Here is a 16,191-nt window from a genome sequence, read left to right as displayed (position 1 = left end):
AAAAAAAAAATTTAACCCATATCTCCCACATTATCCATTACATTTATCCATTTATTTATAAATAACTAAATTTATTTATAAATGAATTCTTAGATACAACACGAAAGACAATCCATAAACCATGTTGATATGAGTTTATCAAAATGTAAAATGTCTCTTTTTTGAAAGACTGCTAAGAGGATGAAAAGATAAGCCACATATAAAGAACTTTTACAACTCAGTAATAATACAGACAAATTAATTTAAAATGGGCAAAATATTTAAATGGATACTTTATCATAGAAAATATGTGAATGGCTAATAAAGACATGAAAAAAATCATTAATTATTAAGAAAATGCAAATTAAAACTGCCATTAATACCATTACACCCCAACTGGAAAGGCTGTAATAAAATAGACTGACAATACCAACTGTTGGTGAGCATTAGAAGAAATCGGAAACCCTTATACACTGATAATGGGAATGTAAACTGATACGGGCACTTTGGAAATTGGTTTAGAAGTTTCCTAAAAAGTTAAACTTATACTTATCATATGACCTGACAGTTATACTTTTGGGTATTTATTTACCCCAAAGAAATAAAAAATGCATCCACATAAAATGTTTATGTTATTGTCCATATCAGCATTATTTAGAATAGCTAAAAATGAGTACCTAGTGAGTGGATAAACAAAATGTAGTATATCCATACAAGGAACACTAGTTAGAAATAAGAAATAAACTACTTATCCATGTAACAATATGGGTAAACCTCGAAACCATTATACTGTGTCAAAGAAGTGAGACCAAAAAAACCTGTATGTTGTATAGTTCTATTTATATGAAATTTGTAAGAAAAAAACAAAAATGTAGAAATAAAAATCTATCAGTGGTTGTCTAAGCTGTAAACATGAGGGACAACTTACTACAAATGGGCACAAGAGAACTTTTCCAGGTGATGGAGGTGTTTTAATCCTGAATTGTGGTGATGATTGCACTCCTATATAAATTTACTAAAACCCATTGAACTATATATGTAATACATGCCAATATTTTGGTATATAAATTATACTTTAATAAAACCGTTAAAAACAAAAAGATATCTAGCCTAGAAGCAGAATTTGAGACTTATTAGCATATAGATGATCACTGTAACTATAAAAGTGAAGGAGATATCTGGGGAAAGTCTATTGAAAAGGAAAACATAAGAACCTGGGACAGATCCCTATGGTCCAGTAATACTTAGAGGATCCAGCAAAAAAAGAAAAAGGAAATGCAGCTATAAAAGTAGAATAAAAACCAAAGGAATATAGTGTCTCAGCAAGCAAGTATTGCTCAGAGGGGACTCGGTCAAAAAGATATCAAATGCTGCTGATGACTCAAAGAAGAAAAAAGACCAAAAGGTTTTTGATGATGGTCACCTGAGACCTTTGCATGAAAGTTTTTGAGGAGCAGGGAGGGTACAGGTCAATCTGGAGTGGACTTTAAAGTGAGCGAGAGGTAATGGAATGAAGGCAGAAAGTATAGGGAGTCTGCTTTAATAAGTTTATCTGAAAATGGAAGGAGGCAGATAAAGCAGAAACTGACAGGAGATGCAAGTGAGAGATTATTGTTGCAATAAAAGATTCAATAGCATGTTTCACTGCAGTTGGAAAGAAGGAAGGATGTTGAGAATTCAGAAGAAGGAGTATAAATGTAAACAAATTCCATAAGAAGACAGAAGAGGATGGAATTGAAAGCACAGGTTGAGGGATTAGCATTAAACAGAGGATGAAACAATTCTTCCATGTATAAGAATATAGAAAATGGTATAAGCAAATTAATAGATTTCAGGGCATTAAGGGAAAGCTTGTTTGGTGGCAAGAGAACAGTTGAAGTGATAGATCAAAAGTGAAGTTACTTGGGTGTTCCTGAAACAAGTTTTAAGACAATCCTTTGGAACATGTAATTTATTTGAGAGGATTCTCAAGAAACAGGTATAAGGGAACAGGGAGAATACATCAGAGGACAAGAAAAAACTAATAAAAGGGTGCATTTTTAGCTGTTTATCATTGTAGGCAACTGGGCCTGACTCGTGCTGGGGAGTTATTATTTAACTTTTATTACCACTCTGTGGAACCATGTGGAATGTGCCCTGCAGTCATCTCTGCAGGGTTGGAAGGACACAATACACCAACTCATGCCTTCCAGGGGCCCTACACACCCCACCCCTTCCAGGCTGCCTTTCTAGGGATGAACAAACTCCCCAACTTCAGAAAAATCCCAGAGGTAGAAAAACAAAGATAGGAAGGAGAGTTGACCTTGAGGTGAAATGTTGACAGCATCCAAGGCTCCATAGGAACTGAACACAACAGCTTGAGCTGAAAACTGAAGTAGGCCTAGGGCAGGGTTAAATTAGACAGAACAACTGATTGAAAGTCCCTGCAAGATCAAAGTGATTGAGCAAATAATTTGGGATAATAAGAGTTCTTTGACTATGTGAAAGTTACATATGTCCTCTGAACTGTTGATTTATCATCAATAAATGGGGATGAGAATGCCCACTTTGCAGTTACTTCTAGAATTAAAATATGCCCTTACTATGTGAAGTGCTTAGCATAGAGTCTGGCGTATAGTATATGTGTGTGGAATAGAAGCTAGTATATTATTGCTAGTATCTATTGAAGCATTAGTAATGTTAATAACTACCTGCATTGTAGATAATAATGGATTAATTCAGACTCTATAAAAGATGTTTACTATTTCCTGAATGTAATATTTTGAATACTAAAGTATTGCAGGTTTTTTTGGAAGGACATTAACTTTTGATATAGTTTTGAAATTAGTTTCATCAAAGAATAAGCATTGGAAAAATGTTAAATGTAATCTAATTCCCATTTATCCCCTTTAGTTTGGATTGCATTTAAGTTTTCGTCAGACCAGAATGACATTGTTTTTTCAAAGAACTATCCAGAAATGTTCTGTTGGTTTTGTTTTTGAATCTTTTCTGCTTTTGAACTTATCCAAACACCGAGGAACAATCTACTCTCTAACAACTTCTGATGGCAAATAAGTTTTCTTTAATTCTAGCTTAAATCTTTAATGCCATCATTTTGTTTTTATTCATTTTCTTCTCGATGGAGAAAAAAAGGAACAATTGGTTGCTATTGTAAACTTTCTTTTGTTTAGGATTTATTTAGTATGCAAGACTTGGATATCTTTTTTTTTTCTGTCTGGATATAGAACTCCCACAGCTTTTTTTTTTTTTTTCCCAAAGGATGATAGAATTTGCAATGAAGATCCTTTAGAGCTCACTTTTTCTCTATATATAACCAGATGAATTAATACCAGTTAAAATATTATTAATTGTCATTTGGCATTTCTTTTGTATTCCTCATAGTAAATTGCCGGGTGTGTCGTTTGCTCATTTACCAATTGAGATATTATTATTATTTTTCTTATGAATAATAAAAACCCTGTATATTAATAATGTTAACTATTAAGCCACAAAATGCTTTTTTCCTATTTTGTTATTTGCCTTTCAGTTTAGTTTATAATATTGTTGCCTTATATCATTAATATTTTGTCAAATATATAACTTTTTTCCATTATGAATTTCTTCTTTTGTTTCCATGCTTAGAGACATCTCACTCACCAAGAGCTCTGAGCAATGTTCACTTATTTTTTTTCTGCTCCTTTAATATTTTTATTTTTAAATGGGCTCTCTAATCCATCCAGAATTAATTTAAATACAGGATTGCACATTTATTCTTAATAAAGTCCATGTTGTTCATTATAGCATATTGTTTCAGTCTGTGGTAACATTTCATATTATGAAATCTGTTACATATATCTTTATAACACATAATATATCAGTGGTTCTCAACTGAAGGCAATTTTACCCTCTATGAGAAATTTGGTAATGTCTGGAGACATTTTTATTTGTCAGGATTAAGGGCAGAAGGGTTGGGGGAGAGGCTGGCTACTGGCCTCGAGTGAGTAGAGGCTGGGGATGATGCTGACCATCCTACAATGTACAGGACAGCCCCCAACAAAGAATTGTCAATAATGCCAAGATTAAAAGAACCCGATAGGTGAGAAAGAAAGATCAAGAGAGATCAATCCCTTGGGTACCATTTCTCTGCCAGTTACATACTCACCAGTAGTAACATTACCTGGCCTATATTTCTGTTTCCTACTCTGAGGCGCATTATAAGAGACTTTGGCTCCTACTTTGAAGAAAACTAGACTATATATATTTTTATTATCCCTGTGCCATTTCAAAAAACAAATGAGCTTAATAGTTTTAAGAGCCACACTGTCTGGGTTCAATCAGGGTCCTGCTCCTTAAAAGTTGTGTGACCCTGGGCAAGTTACTTAACCTGTCTTCAATTCCTTCATCTGTAAAAGGAGGATAATGAGCATACCTTTACCTAGATTGTCATAGAATTGCAAGATGCTTAAAGCAGTGCTTGACACATAGTAAACATTATAGAAGAGTTCGGTAACAATGATAATAAAGTAAATGACTTGGTTTTTTTATGAAACTTTTTTGATCATGGTGACCCATACTTACTTTTTATATTAAAAATTGTACTTTTAAAAATCCATTGCAGATTTTCTCCAGTGATCAAATGGAAACAGCATGTTTCTTCTTTAGCCTTCTACTATATGTCTTATCCTCTTGCCATACAGCATAAACCTCATCAAAATATCAACTGTGTTCTATTATTATTATTTAACTTTTATTACCACTGTCAAACTTGCAGATTTTCCTGTAGGCACATACCTCTTTAATATATAGAGTTACTTATAGTTCCACCTATGAGAACAATTAATTTTGCATAAAGACTATATCCATTTTTAGTTACATTCTGAAAGTTAATGATGATTCCCTTGGAATTATATTTGTCTTTTTGTGTAAAAATCTAAATTTATTTTATTAACCTGTGCTGAACACATTTTATGTCACCCTCTAGACACTGTGTTATTTCTGATCCCCTTACTAGGCAGATTTTTTTCTTCTGTGTATTTTCAAGCCTCTTAATTCTTTGCTTTCGTTAAAAATTGTATCTTCTAGATTGGTACTGTGCAATGGAATTTTCCGTGATGATGGAAATGTTTTATTCTAAAAGTACGGTTGAGCCTTTGAAATGTGGCTAGAACAACTGAGGAACTGAATTTTAAATGATAGTTAATTTAAATGTAAATAGCCACATGCATCTAGTGGCAGCCACATTGAACAGCCCAGCTCTAGAGTATCTCTTCCATTTTCAATTTAAAATTTTCAGCTTCATTCGAACTTGAACCTATTTCATTAAACGTGTTTGTATGCACTTTTGTTTATTCTGTAGGTTACATATATTTCTTATGTTTCAGTAATCGAGTTATTTTTACTTCATAATCCTGTATTTTCCATATAGTAATAATACATAGTCTTAAATGATTGGGACTGTGCATGCTTATATCTGTTTGTAGAGTATATAATGTATTATCTCTTAAAATCAGGTGCTTGCTTTTCTTTTCCTTTTTTTTTTTTTACAAATCAAAATGTGTTCATTTTTTAGAAAAAAAAAAAGAATGAAAATGATAACAAGAGATAAAGAGGAGAATAAAAATTACCCCAGTGGCACAACTACTACTTTTTCCCCTCTTACACACACATGCCTACACCCCTCACCCCCTCCACACAGTGACATGTGATAGATTTGGAGACTTGGATGAGTTTCTTCTATACATAATATGTTCTTTTATTTTTAAACACATTACTGATTATACAGATAATGCATATTTATTATTTTTAAAAAATGGAAAACACTGAAGAGTATAGTGAAGGAAAAAAAAAAAAAAAACTAGCCATAATCATAAAATGAATAGGTTAGCCACGTACATTCTTCTGGTTTGTTTTCTTCCAGGGTTGTTTCTAAGATGCATAGGTAGATGGATACACAGGCAGGTAGATAAATAGGTAGGTAGATAAGTGAACAGATATTAAAAGTTTTAAAATTATACTGTAGATATGCAGAGTTTACCAATGAAAGTACACACCTTTCAGATGGTAATCAAACAAAAATATATGTCACTATGAGTATGTGTCATCAACAATGATATTAGTGGCTATTTTGAACATTTGTAAATTTAAAGTAATAAAAATAAGTAGTGGTTAACATTTATTCTCTGAATTTGTCAATCCATTAATTGTGCCTTATTTCTACATCATGAAAATTTTCCTATAGTTTAAAATAAAATTTGTAAACATTTTAATGGCCATATCGCATTCCATTATATCTATAAGCCATCATTTTAAACCAGTTTCCTATTATTGCACACTTAAGATATTTCTCTCTTTCTCACACTCTATCTCTCTGTCTCTCTGTCTCTCTGTCTCTCTCTCTCTCTCTCTTTCACCGCTATAAATAGCATTGCACTCTAAGTCTTAGCATCTAAAACTTTTCATCTCTGAATATTTCCTTAGGATACATTCTTAGAAATGAAATCACTGGGCCAAATGAAATGAACAGATTCAAGACCTTTGATATGTATTGCCAAAGTGCCCTCCAGAAAGTTCCTTGTTGTATAAAAGCAAATAAATAATCCTTGTTCTGTTTCTACTCTAATCATTTTTATGCAGCTTTTCATTGAACTTTTAAACTTCTCTTTGGTTTTAGAACTCAGAATTGTTTTTTCAATAAAGGTTTCTTTCAAGGGATTAGCAAAGTAATCACATTGTTATAAGTATCCAAACAATGTAATAACTCTCTTGTTTTTTCTTAGTAAAGGTTCTTATATATAACATTTTTTAATGTATAAATTATTTCTTTCTAGGGTGAACAAGGAGAAAAAGGAGATCCAGGTGTGGCTGGCATTAATGGACAAAATGTGAGCCTAACTCTTTTTTTTCTAATATTTTGATTACATTTTGCCACTGAAATATGCTGACTGTCTAATCCTAGTAAGATTGGACTATCTTGAAAGACCTAGCCACGGTCAGCAATATCAAGAATCAAGGCAGATTTTCACATGGCTCAGTAGAGGCTCAGTATTTTTAATTTCACTACAGATAGTTCCTTGGTTTTATATGCAGTTGACCCTTGAACAATGCAACAGTTAGGGGCGCTGACCCCCACACAGTCAAAAATTTGCATATAACTTTTGACTCATCAAAAGCTTAGATGGTTCCAGAACCCCCACATGGCTGTCCAAATCCTCAGATGCTCAAGTCCCCTATATAAAATGGCGTAGATCAATGCATACAGTTGGCCCTCTGTATCTCAGACTCCCAGCCACGGATCAGAAATAGTACTGGTATTTATTGAAGAAAATTCATGGGTAAGTGGACCTACATGGTTCAAACTCATGTTGTTCAAGAGTCGACCGTATTTCATACTTGCATCACCCTTAACAGCCCTTTCTCCTTTGTTGCTGTTTCTGGCTTGCATTTTTTCTAGTCTCCCCTTTATCTATCTTTTTTCTTCTTTCATTCTACTGTGGTCTGTGTTCTTACCCAGGGTTCACTTTTTATTCTACCCCGAATCTCCATCTTCTGAAGGGTCTATATAGGTAGGATCACAGTGATGCAAAGAAAGGGAAGAAAAGAAGGAAAACATGTATCCGTATTGCTCACCCTCCCCGGCGCCAGTTCTTCGGCCTCAAAGATACTCTTGCCTGCAGTCCCGCCATCTCCTCCCCTTTCCCTTAGGACAGTTATCCCCTTGGAGCTTCACTTCGATTCTTATGAAATTTGAAAGATAGCCCACATCTGGATTTTCTTCTGAAATGTAGATTAATCTTATTTCAGGTCATCAAATTCGCCATTTACTAAAGATAAAATAACTTTACTGGAGAAAGTATCCAAAATGAGAATTGTTTTTCCTAGTTTTCTTTTTTTCATATGTATAGAAATGTTTTTGAAGATTCTGAAGGGCCACACTACTTGCTTTATGGATAAAAGAATAAGAAAGCTAAATTTGATTCTTTAATGCTGCCGAGGTGTTATGAAATCCATCCTGTGGTAGATCATTACAGTGGGAAGGGAGACATCATTACAATCCTTGAGGCCATTGAACAAAGTTAGAGGGATACCTGGGGAAGGGGTGCTTCCAGAAGAGGAATACCTAAGTAGTTAACACTGGCAGGAGGCCTGACCCCTGCAGCTTTACTCTTGTTTACTTTCTAAGAAATCCCATTTACATCTTTCATATGCCCCTCATTCTTGTTCCTCTCCCCTTTGAAATCATTTTTATACACCAGAGAAAGGGAATGGCACCAATGGCTTACAGCTAGAGGAGTCCCTGCCTCTTCTCTACCTCCTTTTGGTGTATCAGGGCATAGAATATCACAGCTGTTGGCCCATACATTTAAATGGAGCTTCTGATTCATCTCACTAGCCCTGTCTTTGGAGGTACCTGGTGTGGTGGTAAGAGTTCTGGAGTGGAAAACTAGAGCTCAGTTCATTTCCTAGTTCTGTCACTAGCTGAGAAAAATCACTTTTCAGAGTCTATAAAGTGATGGACTATGAATAGATTCTCAAGTCCCCATCACTATGATTTTCTACAAAGAGATTATTAAGATTACAAATTTGAAAAGCATGGTGAATATTAAAGCATTTTTTCAAGTTTCTGGAATTCCTGCTATATGTAAGTGTAAGGCACTGTGGAGAAAATAAAACAGGAATACAGCTGGAGCCAGAATATGGAAAGTCCCATGTGTTTTCCCTTCTTCTTCTGAACAGAAGGTAGCTATGGTCCAAACAGTGTTAAATGAAGATTTGTTTTACAGTGTATTCTATAAAATGGAGAGAACTGGGCCTTTGCCTGTGTGTGTTTGGTTTTTGTTTTTGTTTTTGTTTTTAATCATACTTTTCATGGAATCCCTAGTACTTAGTAAATATATGGAGTGATTGAGTTCTCAGTAATTATTTGCTGAAGTTGCATTTTAAAAATTGAGAGATTATTATAATAGTCTAAAATATTAGAGCCTAAGGATAACAGAGATAGAAGGGAGGGCACGAGTAGTGATGTTACAAAGGTGAAATATATATATAATTTGGCACTTGACTGTGGTGAAAATTCAAAAATAGCCCAAGGATTTGACCATTCATTATGGGAAGGATGTTATTTTGCGAGAAATGTAGGAGTGTTGAAAGAAATTACCTACAGTGCTGCAAAATATAACCAAGCTACATATATCTGGACTATCTGAGAAAGAAGAAAAAAATATATTTTTAGAAGTTCATTAAGATAATGTCAGAATTGAAATAGAGCACGAAATTTTCCAAATACTTGAATAAAACTGGAAAGAGAATTGAGGGGTTGGAACCTAAAATATACTCACATTACCTTAGTTAGTGCTTTGGAAATTTTTCTTATTGGTGTCTAAAGTGACTTGGCTTTTTAGAATTAATCAATTGAGACGCACATATATTTGAGTGCCTATTACATGCCTAAACACCCTGGCAGCCATTGTATGAGTTCCAAGTCTGAATAGATTGACTTGTGGAGAGAGCACACAGCCTAGTGGGCAGTATGAGCTTTCCTCTTTGAGAAAGATCTTGGAAGAGTCCTTCATATGCCCCAGTCACAGGATGTCATTTCTTTAGTATCATTATTGTTTCATGTAGCTCATTAGGTACATCGTAAAGCATGACAAAGCACATTAACTAACTTTTCTCACTTGGTTACTTAGTTAATACGTAGGTAATATTGTTTTTCTTTCCTTAATTTTGCCAAAGATATTTAGGAGTCATGACTACAGAGAAATAATAAAAGTAACATTTCTTCTACTTCCCCTTTACTATCACTAGGAGTAAAGAATCAAGTACTCTGTTGTTACATCATTGGTGGTGGTGGTGTTAATCTTGTGCTATAGTCCAGCAACTGTTTTCATGAGAGATTTGAAATTCGATCCTTACCCCAGCCAAGCTAGCTAGCCTATTTCAGAGGTAAGGAATAAAGGCTTGAGAAAATAAGCAACTTTTTAGAAAACGGTAAAGTCAGCCTTTAATCCTACATGTTTAACTGAAAAGTTTCTTATTTTCCCACCAAATTATGCGACATTTGTCACTGCCTATTTTTCAATGCTAAAATAAACTGACTGCAAACTAAAATCATTCAGCATTTATGACAGTTCACTCTGACTTTCAATAAGTGCAGGCACACATTCTTAGGGAATGAAGGGTATTATAATAGCGATTTCAATTTGAATTAGAATCAAGACATGATGGGGTTTATAACTTTGGAAATATCCTGTTAGAATGCATAGTGAATCACTTCAATGGGCCAGCTCATTCTCCTACTTTCTAAGTCAGAGAAAATTGGAAGAATTTAATATTCCTACGAAATGAATTCAAAAACCTTTTAAAATTCTTTATTCTTGCATATTACATATACCTTGATGTAAATGTATTTAATAGTTTCTTATGTGCCAGCTTTCCCACAAAATTGGCAAGCTCACTTTATAAAGTATAAAACTTATTTAAAGGGGAGTATGCAGTAAGTAGTTCAGTCTTTATCTATGAGACACTGTTGGTATTTTGGGCAAGACATTTCTTTGCCATGTGGAACTGTCTTACAAGGGTAGAATGTTTAGCATCCTTGAGACTCACCAACTAAATATCAGTAGCAGACCTTAGTCATTAAGACAAAAAAAAGTTCTGATACCTTTATAAATGCATCCTTGATTATCTCCGTGTGTGTGTGTGTGTGTGTGTGTGTGTGTGTGTGTGTGTGCACGTAAACTTTGTCTTGATCTCCAAGTTATTTGAGTATTAGACTAAAGATATTGTACTAAACATCCACTGAAATTGTCAGAAATTTGAATTGCTAGAATTTGTTCTTCAAAATACAAGACCTCAGCTTTATAAACATTCTAGTTAATACTTAAATGGTTTTTATTGTGACCTACTATGAGATACATTCAACAATTGCATCTTAGAACAGACTTGAGAGGGAGTCTTATAAAGTTGTTAGTGTCCCCTTTGAAGCCAGACTATATGGGCTCAAATTCCAGCTCTGCCACTGGCTAGCTGTCATACTACTCTGTACATTACTTATTCTCTCTGTGACTCAGTTTCTTCATTTGCCTAATAGGATCTTAATGTTAAAAGCACCTAAGTCATAGACATTTTTCCTGAGGATTACATAGTTATCATATGTAGAGCATGTAGAACAATGTTTCACATGTAGTAAGAGCAACATAAACATTTGCTATTTTGAGAAACTGGGTTAAGCGAAACACATTTATCTCTAGTAGAAATATCTTTTCATTTATTTTCGTGGTGTTATATAATCTTAAAGAAGCAAATTTCAATCACTGAGTTTAGTTTCTTTCTCTGCATTTTTATTATTGTTTTTCAAATCTTCCTTATCAGAATGGCAACATCTGATGTTCCTAAAATAATCATGTTAATCTCTTTATACCAATGCAATCTGTAATACTGAATACAAAAATATTGAAATCACAAAGCTGAGATATCAGCTGGCGACAGCTGGTGCCATTGCTAGGGAATAAAATGCAGTCAGTGGAAGATGAGTAAAGAATTAATTGATGGGTTAAAATTTAACAAATAACATTACTTTGTATCGTCTGATTTTTAAAGATGCTACATACCATAAGTATGTAGGTTTTCCAATAAAAATTAATTTCAAGTCTATCTGCTTTTATAATTCTAGCCGTAATTCTGTCCTTCAGCTTTCCTCTTGCCTTTAGAAGAGTTCCTGCCTCTGCATAACATATGAAATCAACTACTGTGCTTTTGAGAATCTTTATACACATGAATTTTATTGAGAACCTTGATAATAGATGCCTACCTTATTCAATATTGAATTCAGAGTCTGTTCTATTTGATTCTTTATGCTTTATGGTGAGTGCTGTGTCTTTTTCTCCCCAGTACTCAATAACCATTGATGGCAGCACCAGTGTGACACAAGGAGAAAAATTATACTTGAGCAAAGCATTACAGATCTGTTTCTGAGAGCCTATTATGATGCCATGGCCTTAAAAACATTGTACTTTGTCACAGGAAGACATGAGTTACATGGGCCCACTTCAGTGGCCATAATAGTAGAAGCTTGACGAATGCAGCACTTCTCAATTGCATTTTATTCTCTGTGAGTTAAAACAAGTTGTTTTATATCCATCAACTGAGTACAAAACTGAACAGAATGAACTATTAATTATCCTTTAAACTTGGACTTGAAAAGCAAAAGCAGCATTTATTAAGTACCTACCATGTGATAAGTATTTTTAAAATATGATTCTCAGAACAACCTTTCAAGATAAGTGTTATTTATATCTACTTTATAGGGAAGCTTAAATAACTTACTTAAGGTTATACATAAAATGCCACTCCTTTTCTGACTCTTCTGAGCTGGAGTCTTGAGCACCTCCAGTAGAATTAGGCACCCCTGGGAATTGCTTCCTTCACACTTGCTATATACTTGTCTAATAGCACTCCATATGCACATCAGCTTGTAATTGGTTGCATTATTCCCCCACCCCCCTCCCTGACCATATTTGATTGAACAAGGAATAGTTATGGAATCACTTGTCATTAACTTCCTTCCCAGAAGTTGCAGTTAGGGTCAATTTGTCAGGCAGAAATACTGAAAAAAAATTTTAATGTATTATTTTAAGCCTAAAAATATTTTTGCAGCATGTAACATACATGATGGTCATAAATCATAGTAATAACTGGAATATGGGTATACCCAGAATTCAATATTGAATTCAACATTGAATGGGTACAGTCAATATTCGGTACATCCATGCTAGCCACAGAGTTAACCTTTTCCTAAATATTGTGTTTAATATTTCCTTCCATTTTAAAAAAAAGTTTTTATATTCATATGTTCATAGATTTTAGTCTTGCATATTTATTGATATTTAATATTGTTTGTTGATTAAATGGATAGTTGATATCTTTTTCAGCCATTTCTTCAGGTTTGTCTTTCCTCTGGATAGCATTACACCAGCAAGAAGGGAGAAAACCTCTTTTTATAAATTTCTCAACTCAGTAAATGTCGCAATCTCCTAGCCAGTTATCTAAGCCAACTGCAAATCAGCCTTGTTGCCGTCTTGCCCCTGTCTCCACTTTCAGCATATCTGCAAGTTCTGCCTTCTATTTTGTGCCAGTTCTACCACTTCTATCTCCGCTGTCACCACCCTATCTCGGCCATCTTGCTCTCTTGATTTGTTGTTGTTGTTTTTTTTTGTTGTTGTTGAAAGAGTCATCTCATATTATTTCCATACTTAAAACAATAAGTGGCTTCCCACTGTACTCCTTCCCAAATCTGCAGTTCTCTCTGCCATGTCACCTGGCTAATTTGACTTAATCTCCTGCTCCTTACCTACTCACTCATGATTCTCCTCGCTGGGGCCTTTTGTGCTAGCTGTTTCCTCTTATCCCAGGCCTTTTTCCCAGGATCATTGCATGGCTAGATCTTTTGAAATAACAAATGTCACCTCCACAAAGAGGCTGTTTCTGACCACCCCAACTGAAATAGCAGCTCTCTCTTCCTTCACATTTATCACATTCAGCTTGTTGACTTGTTTCCTGTCAGTCATCTTTCTCTTATACCATGAGTTCCATAAGGACAGGAATCTTGATTTTGTAAAGGAAAAAATTATTCTGATCCTTGTTACAAGGATAAGGAAGATTTTTTTTATTCAAGACTATTACGTAGGGTATAGCAATAGAGAAGAAAGATTGGGCTCAACCCTGAATACAGCCAGGACAAGTGGGGATTTATAGCCAGTCAGCAGAGTGATGGATCAGTGAATGGAAAATTACTAAGAGCAGACATTTAGGGTAGGGGGATTCTTGCTACACTGACTTACCAGAATTCTTGCTAAAGGCAAGCCAAAGATGTCAAAGGTGGGCGATGAGAAACTTGATCGGATATCAAAGGTAGGGGATTCTCTCTAAACTGACTAAGCAAGATTCTTGCTTAAACTGGGCTAGACAGGCCAAAGACAGGATAGGATGGGGACCGAGGTTGAGGTTCAAAGGAGCTTGACTAAAGTTTGGTCAAAGACAGTCTTTGTCAACTTCTTGTTCTTTTTTGTATCCCTATGTAATACCATCTAATAGTAATATATTGTTATATAATATATAATATTTTGTCCATAATATTATCTTAAAATATAATATTATAAATTCAAGAGAAATGCAAATATATTACATTTCTAGTAGCCACATTAGAAAAGTAAAAAGAAAGAGGAGAAACTAATTTTAATGATATATTTTATTTAATCCCATATCCAAAATGTTATAATTTCAATATATAATCAACATACAAATTATGAATGTGTATTTTACATTTTTTATACTAAATATCAAAAGCCGAATAGTATTTTACACTCATAGCATATTTCAATTCAGACTAGTCACATTTCAAGGACTCAAAAGCTACATGTGGCTCATGGCTACTGTATTGGACAGTGCAAGTCTAACAATTAGAGAGTGACTGCATACAAGGTATATAATAAATGTTTATTGAATAAATGGATGAATGAAAAAGTGAATTAAGAATAAAATCTACTCACAGAACTGGCAGTTTTCTTCCCCTAAGTGTTCAGAATATGTTGGTGCCAAATTTTATACCAGAGGCATATCTAAATAATGTGTTACTTGATTTGGGAAGGAATGGATGTTTCAAATAATAAGAGAATATCACATCTCAAATATGATTTAATATTTTGCTAATCCTTGTTCTAGAAATACTGCAAGGTAATGGAAGAAACATAGCTATAAATTTCATGAAAAAGGTATTATGCAACTAGAAAGTTTTTTTGTTTTGCCAGTTAGATGCTGTTTTCATTTACTAATTTTTTTATGTGTAAGACTGCAGTTTTCATATACTCTCTGCAAAAAGATTTTGAGTATCCAGTTCTCTTTTGCTCCTTTAAATTATCATTGGCTTCTATATTGAGTAGCTACAGGTGATGGCATTTGGCATTGTTTACTCACTACAAAATGTCAGAGCTGGCTCCTCTGCTCGGAACTGTAACGCATCTAGATTTACTGTGCATTGTCTGACTTCAGACTATTTCTTTTTTCCATTATTGTTCTTCCCTCATTCAATGTGTTAAATGAAGGACAAGGAAACACATTTTTTCCTATTTGCCGCATAGTCAGGTTGTGACTATCAAACTTTCTATTTACACTATGAATACATTCAGCTATAGACCTGATCTCTAGTGAAATCTATTGTGGTAATCTGAAAGCTGTCATTTCTGAGTCAGAGCAACTAAATACTCACTAAAACACCCAAGAGTCTAGAAGATTTATGAATATATTTATCTGATGTGTTATGTCTTATACAGTTTCATTTGATATTTTTATAAACTCAGGTTAAAAAAAAAAGAGATAGGGATTAGAGAACTAGAAGATACTTTAAAACAGAAAAGAGATTTCAGTTTAGCCCCAGCTTTGTGCGTGATCTGAAAAGAATATATCTTTTATTTCTTTTTCCCCCACAATTATATTTTTTGAAAGAGACATAAAAATGTTTTTTATTTAAATCTTGAATTTTGGGGGCAAGTTTCATAAAGGCCAAATCAATGCTAAATCAGAGATATTTACCACATCCTCAAATTTAATCCAAAGTGGATACTTAAAAGCTCATATAGATCTAAATGATGTTCTCCCAGATGGTGAATTAATGTAATTTTAGCAGGAAGCAAAGTTGCACAAATATGCAGTATTGAGGACTCACACTGATTTAATGTATCTGTACCCACCACAGCGCAGATGTTGCTTGTCATTTTAGTGCCAGTTTTCTCTATTTCTCTCTATAACACACACTGAAGAATGGGATTTGGGCGTTCAGTAAATTATGATTTATTTTGTGACTAATGACTTGTTGGAAATCGAAGCTTTCTGTGAACTGTATATAGAAATCACATTTGGTTGTGTTTTTTTGTACAGGGTTTGAAAGGTGACTTGGGTTCTCGTGGTCCACCAGGTCCAAAAGGAGAAAAGGTATTATATTTACCCAGAAAAGTGCCAATCTTTTCTTAAGAAAACCCTGAGAACCTCTGTAGTGACTTTTCATGGATAGTTTAACTGCCAAAAGTTAATTTTGTTAAAATTAACCAAAGGCTATTACGTTAAAAGCATCTGAACAAGAAAAGCCTTTTTGGTTTATTTAATTAGTTTGAAGAGACTAAATACACAATTGCTAGTCAACATGAATTTGTGTTTATAAGATTTCCCCTTTCTCTCCTTTGC

General features: G+C 34.1%; 1 protein-coding gene across 1 annotated transcript in view; it reads left to right on the top strand.

Moving 5' to 3' along the window:
• The window catches only part of COL19A1 (collagen type XIX alpha 1 chain), a 317,873-nt gene that overhangs the window by 138,882 nt on the left and 162,800 nt on the right, over positions 1-16,191 (top strand). Inside the window, exons 12-13 of the mRNA XM_011361196.1 lie at positions 6,786-6,839; positions 15,889-15,942. Coding sequence (XP_011359498.1) covers positions 6,786-6,839; positions 15,889-15,942 — 108 coding nt within the window. The remainder of the gene's footprint in view (positions 1-6,785; positions 6,840-15,888; positions 15,943-16,191) is intronic.

This window comes from Pteropus vampyrus, unplaced genomic scaffold (genome assembly GCF_000151845.1).
Source record: "Pteropus vampyrus isolate Shadow unplaced genomic scaffold, Pvam_2.0 Scaffold64, whole genome shotgun sequence".
Taxonomy (NCBI): domain Eukaryota; kingdom Metazoa; phylum Chordata; class Mammalia; order Chiroptera; family Pteropodidae; genus Pteropus; species Pteropus vampyrus.
Note: the sequence above shows the minus strand (reverse complement) of the source record. Positions and strands in the feature narration are given on the sequence as shown.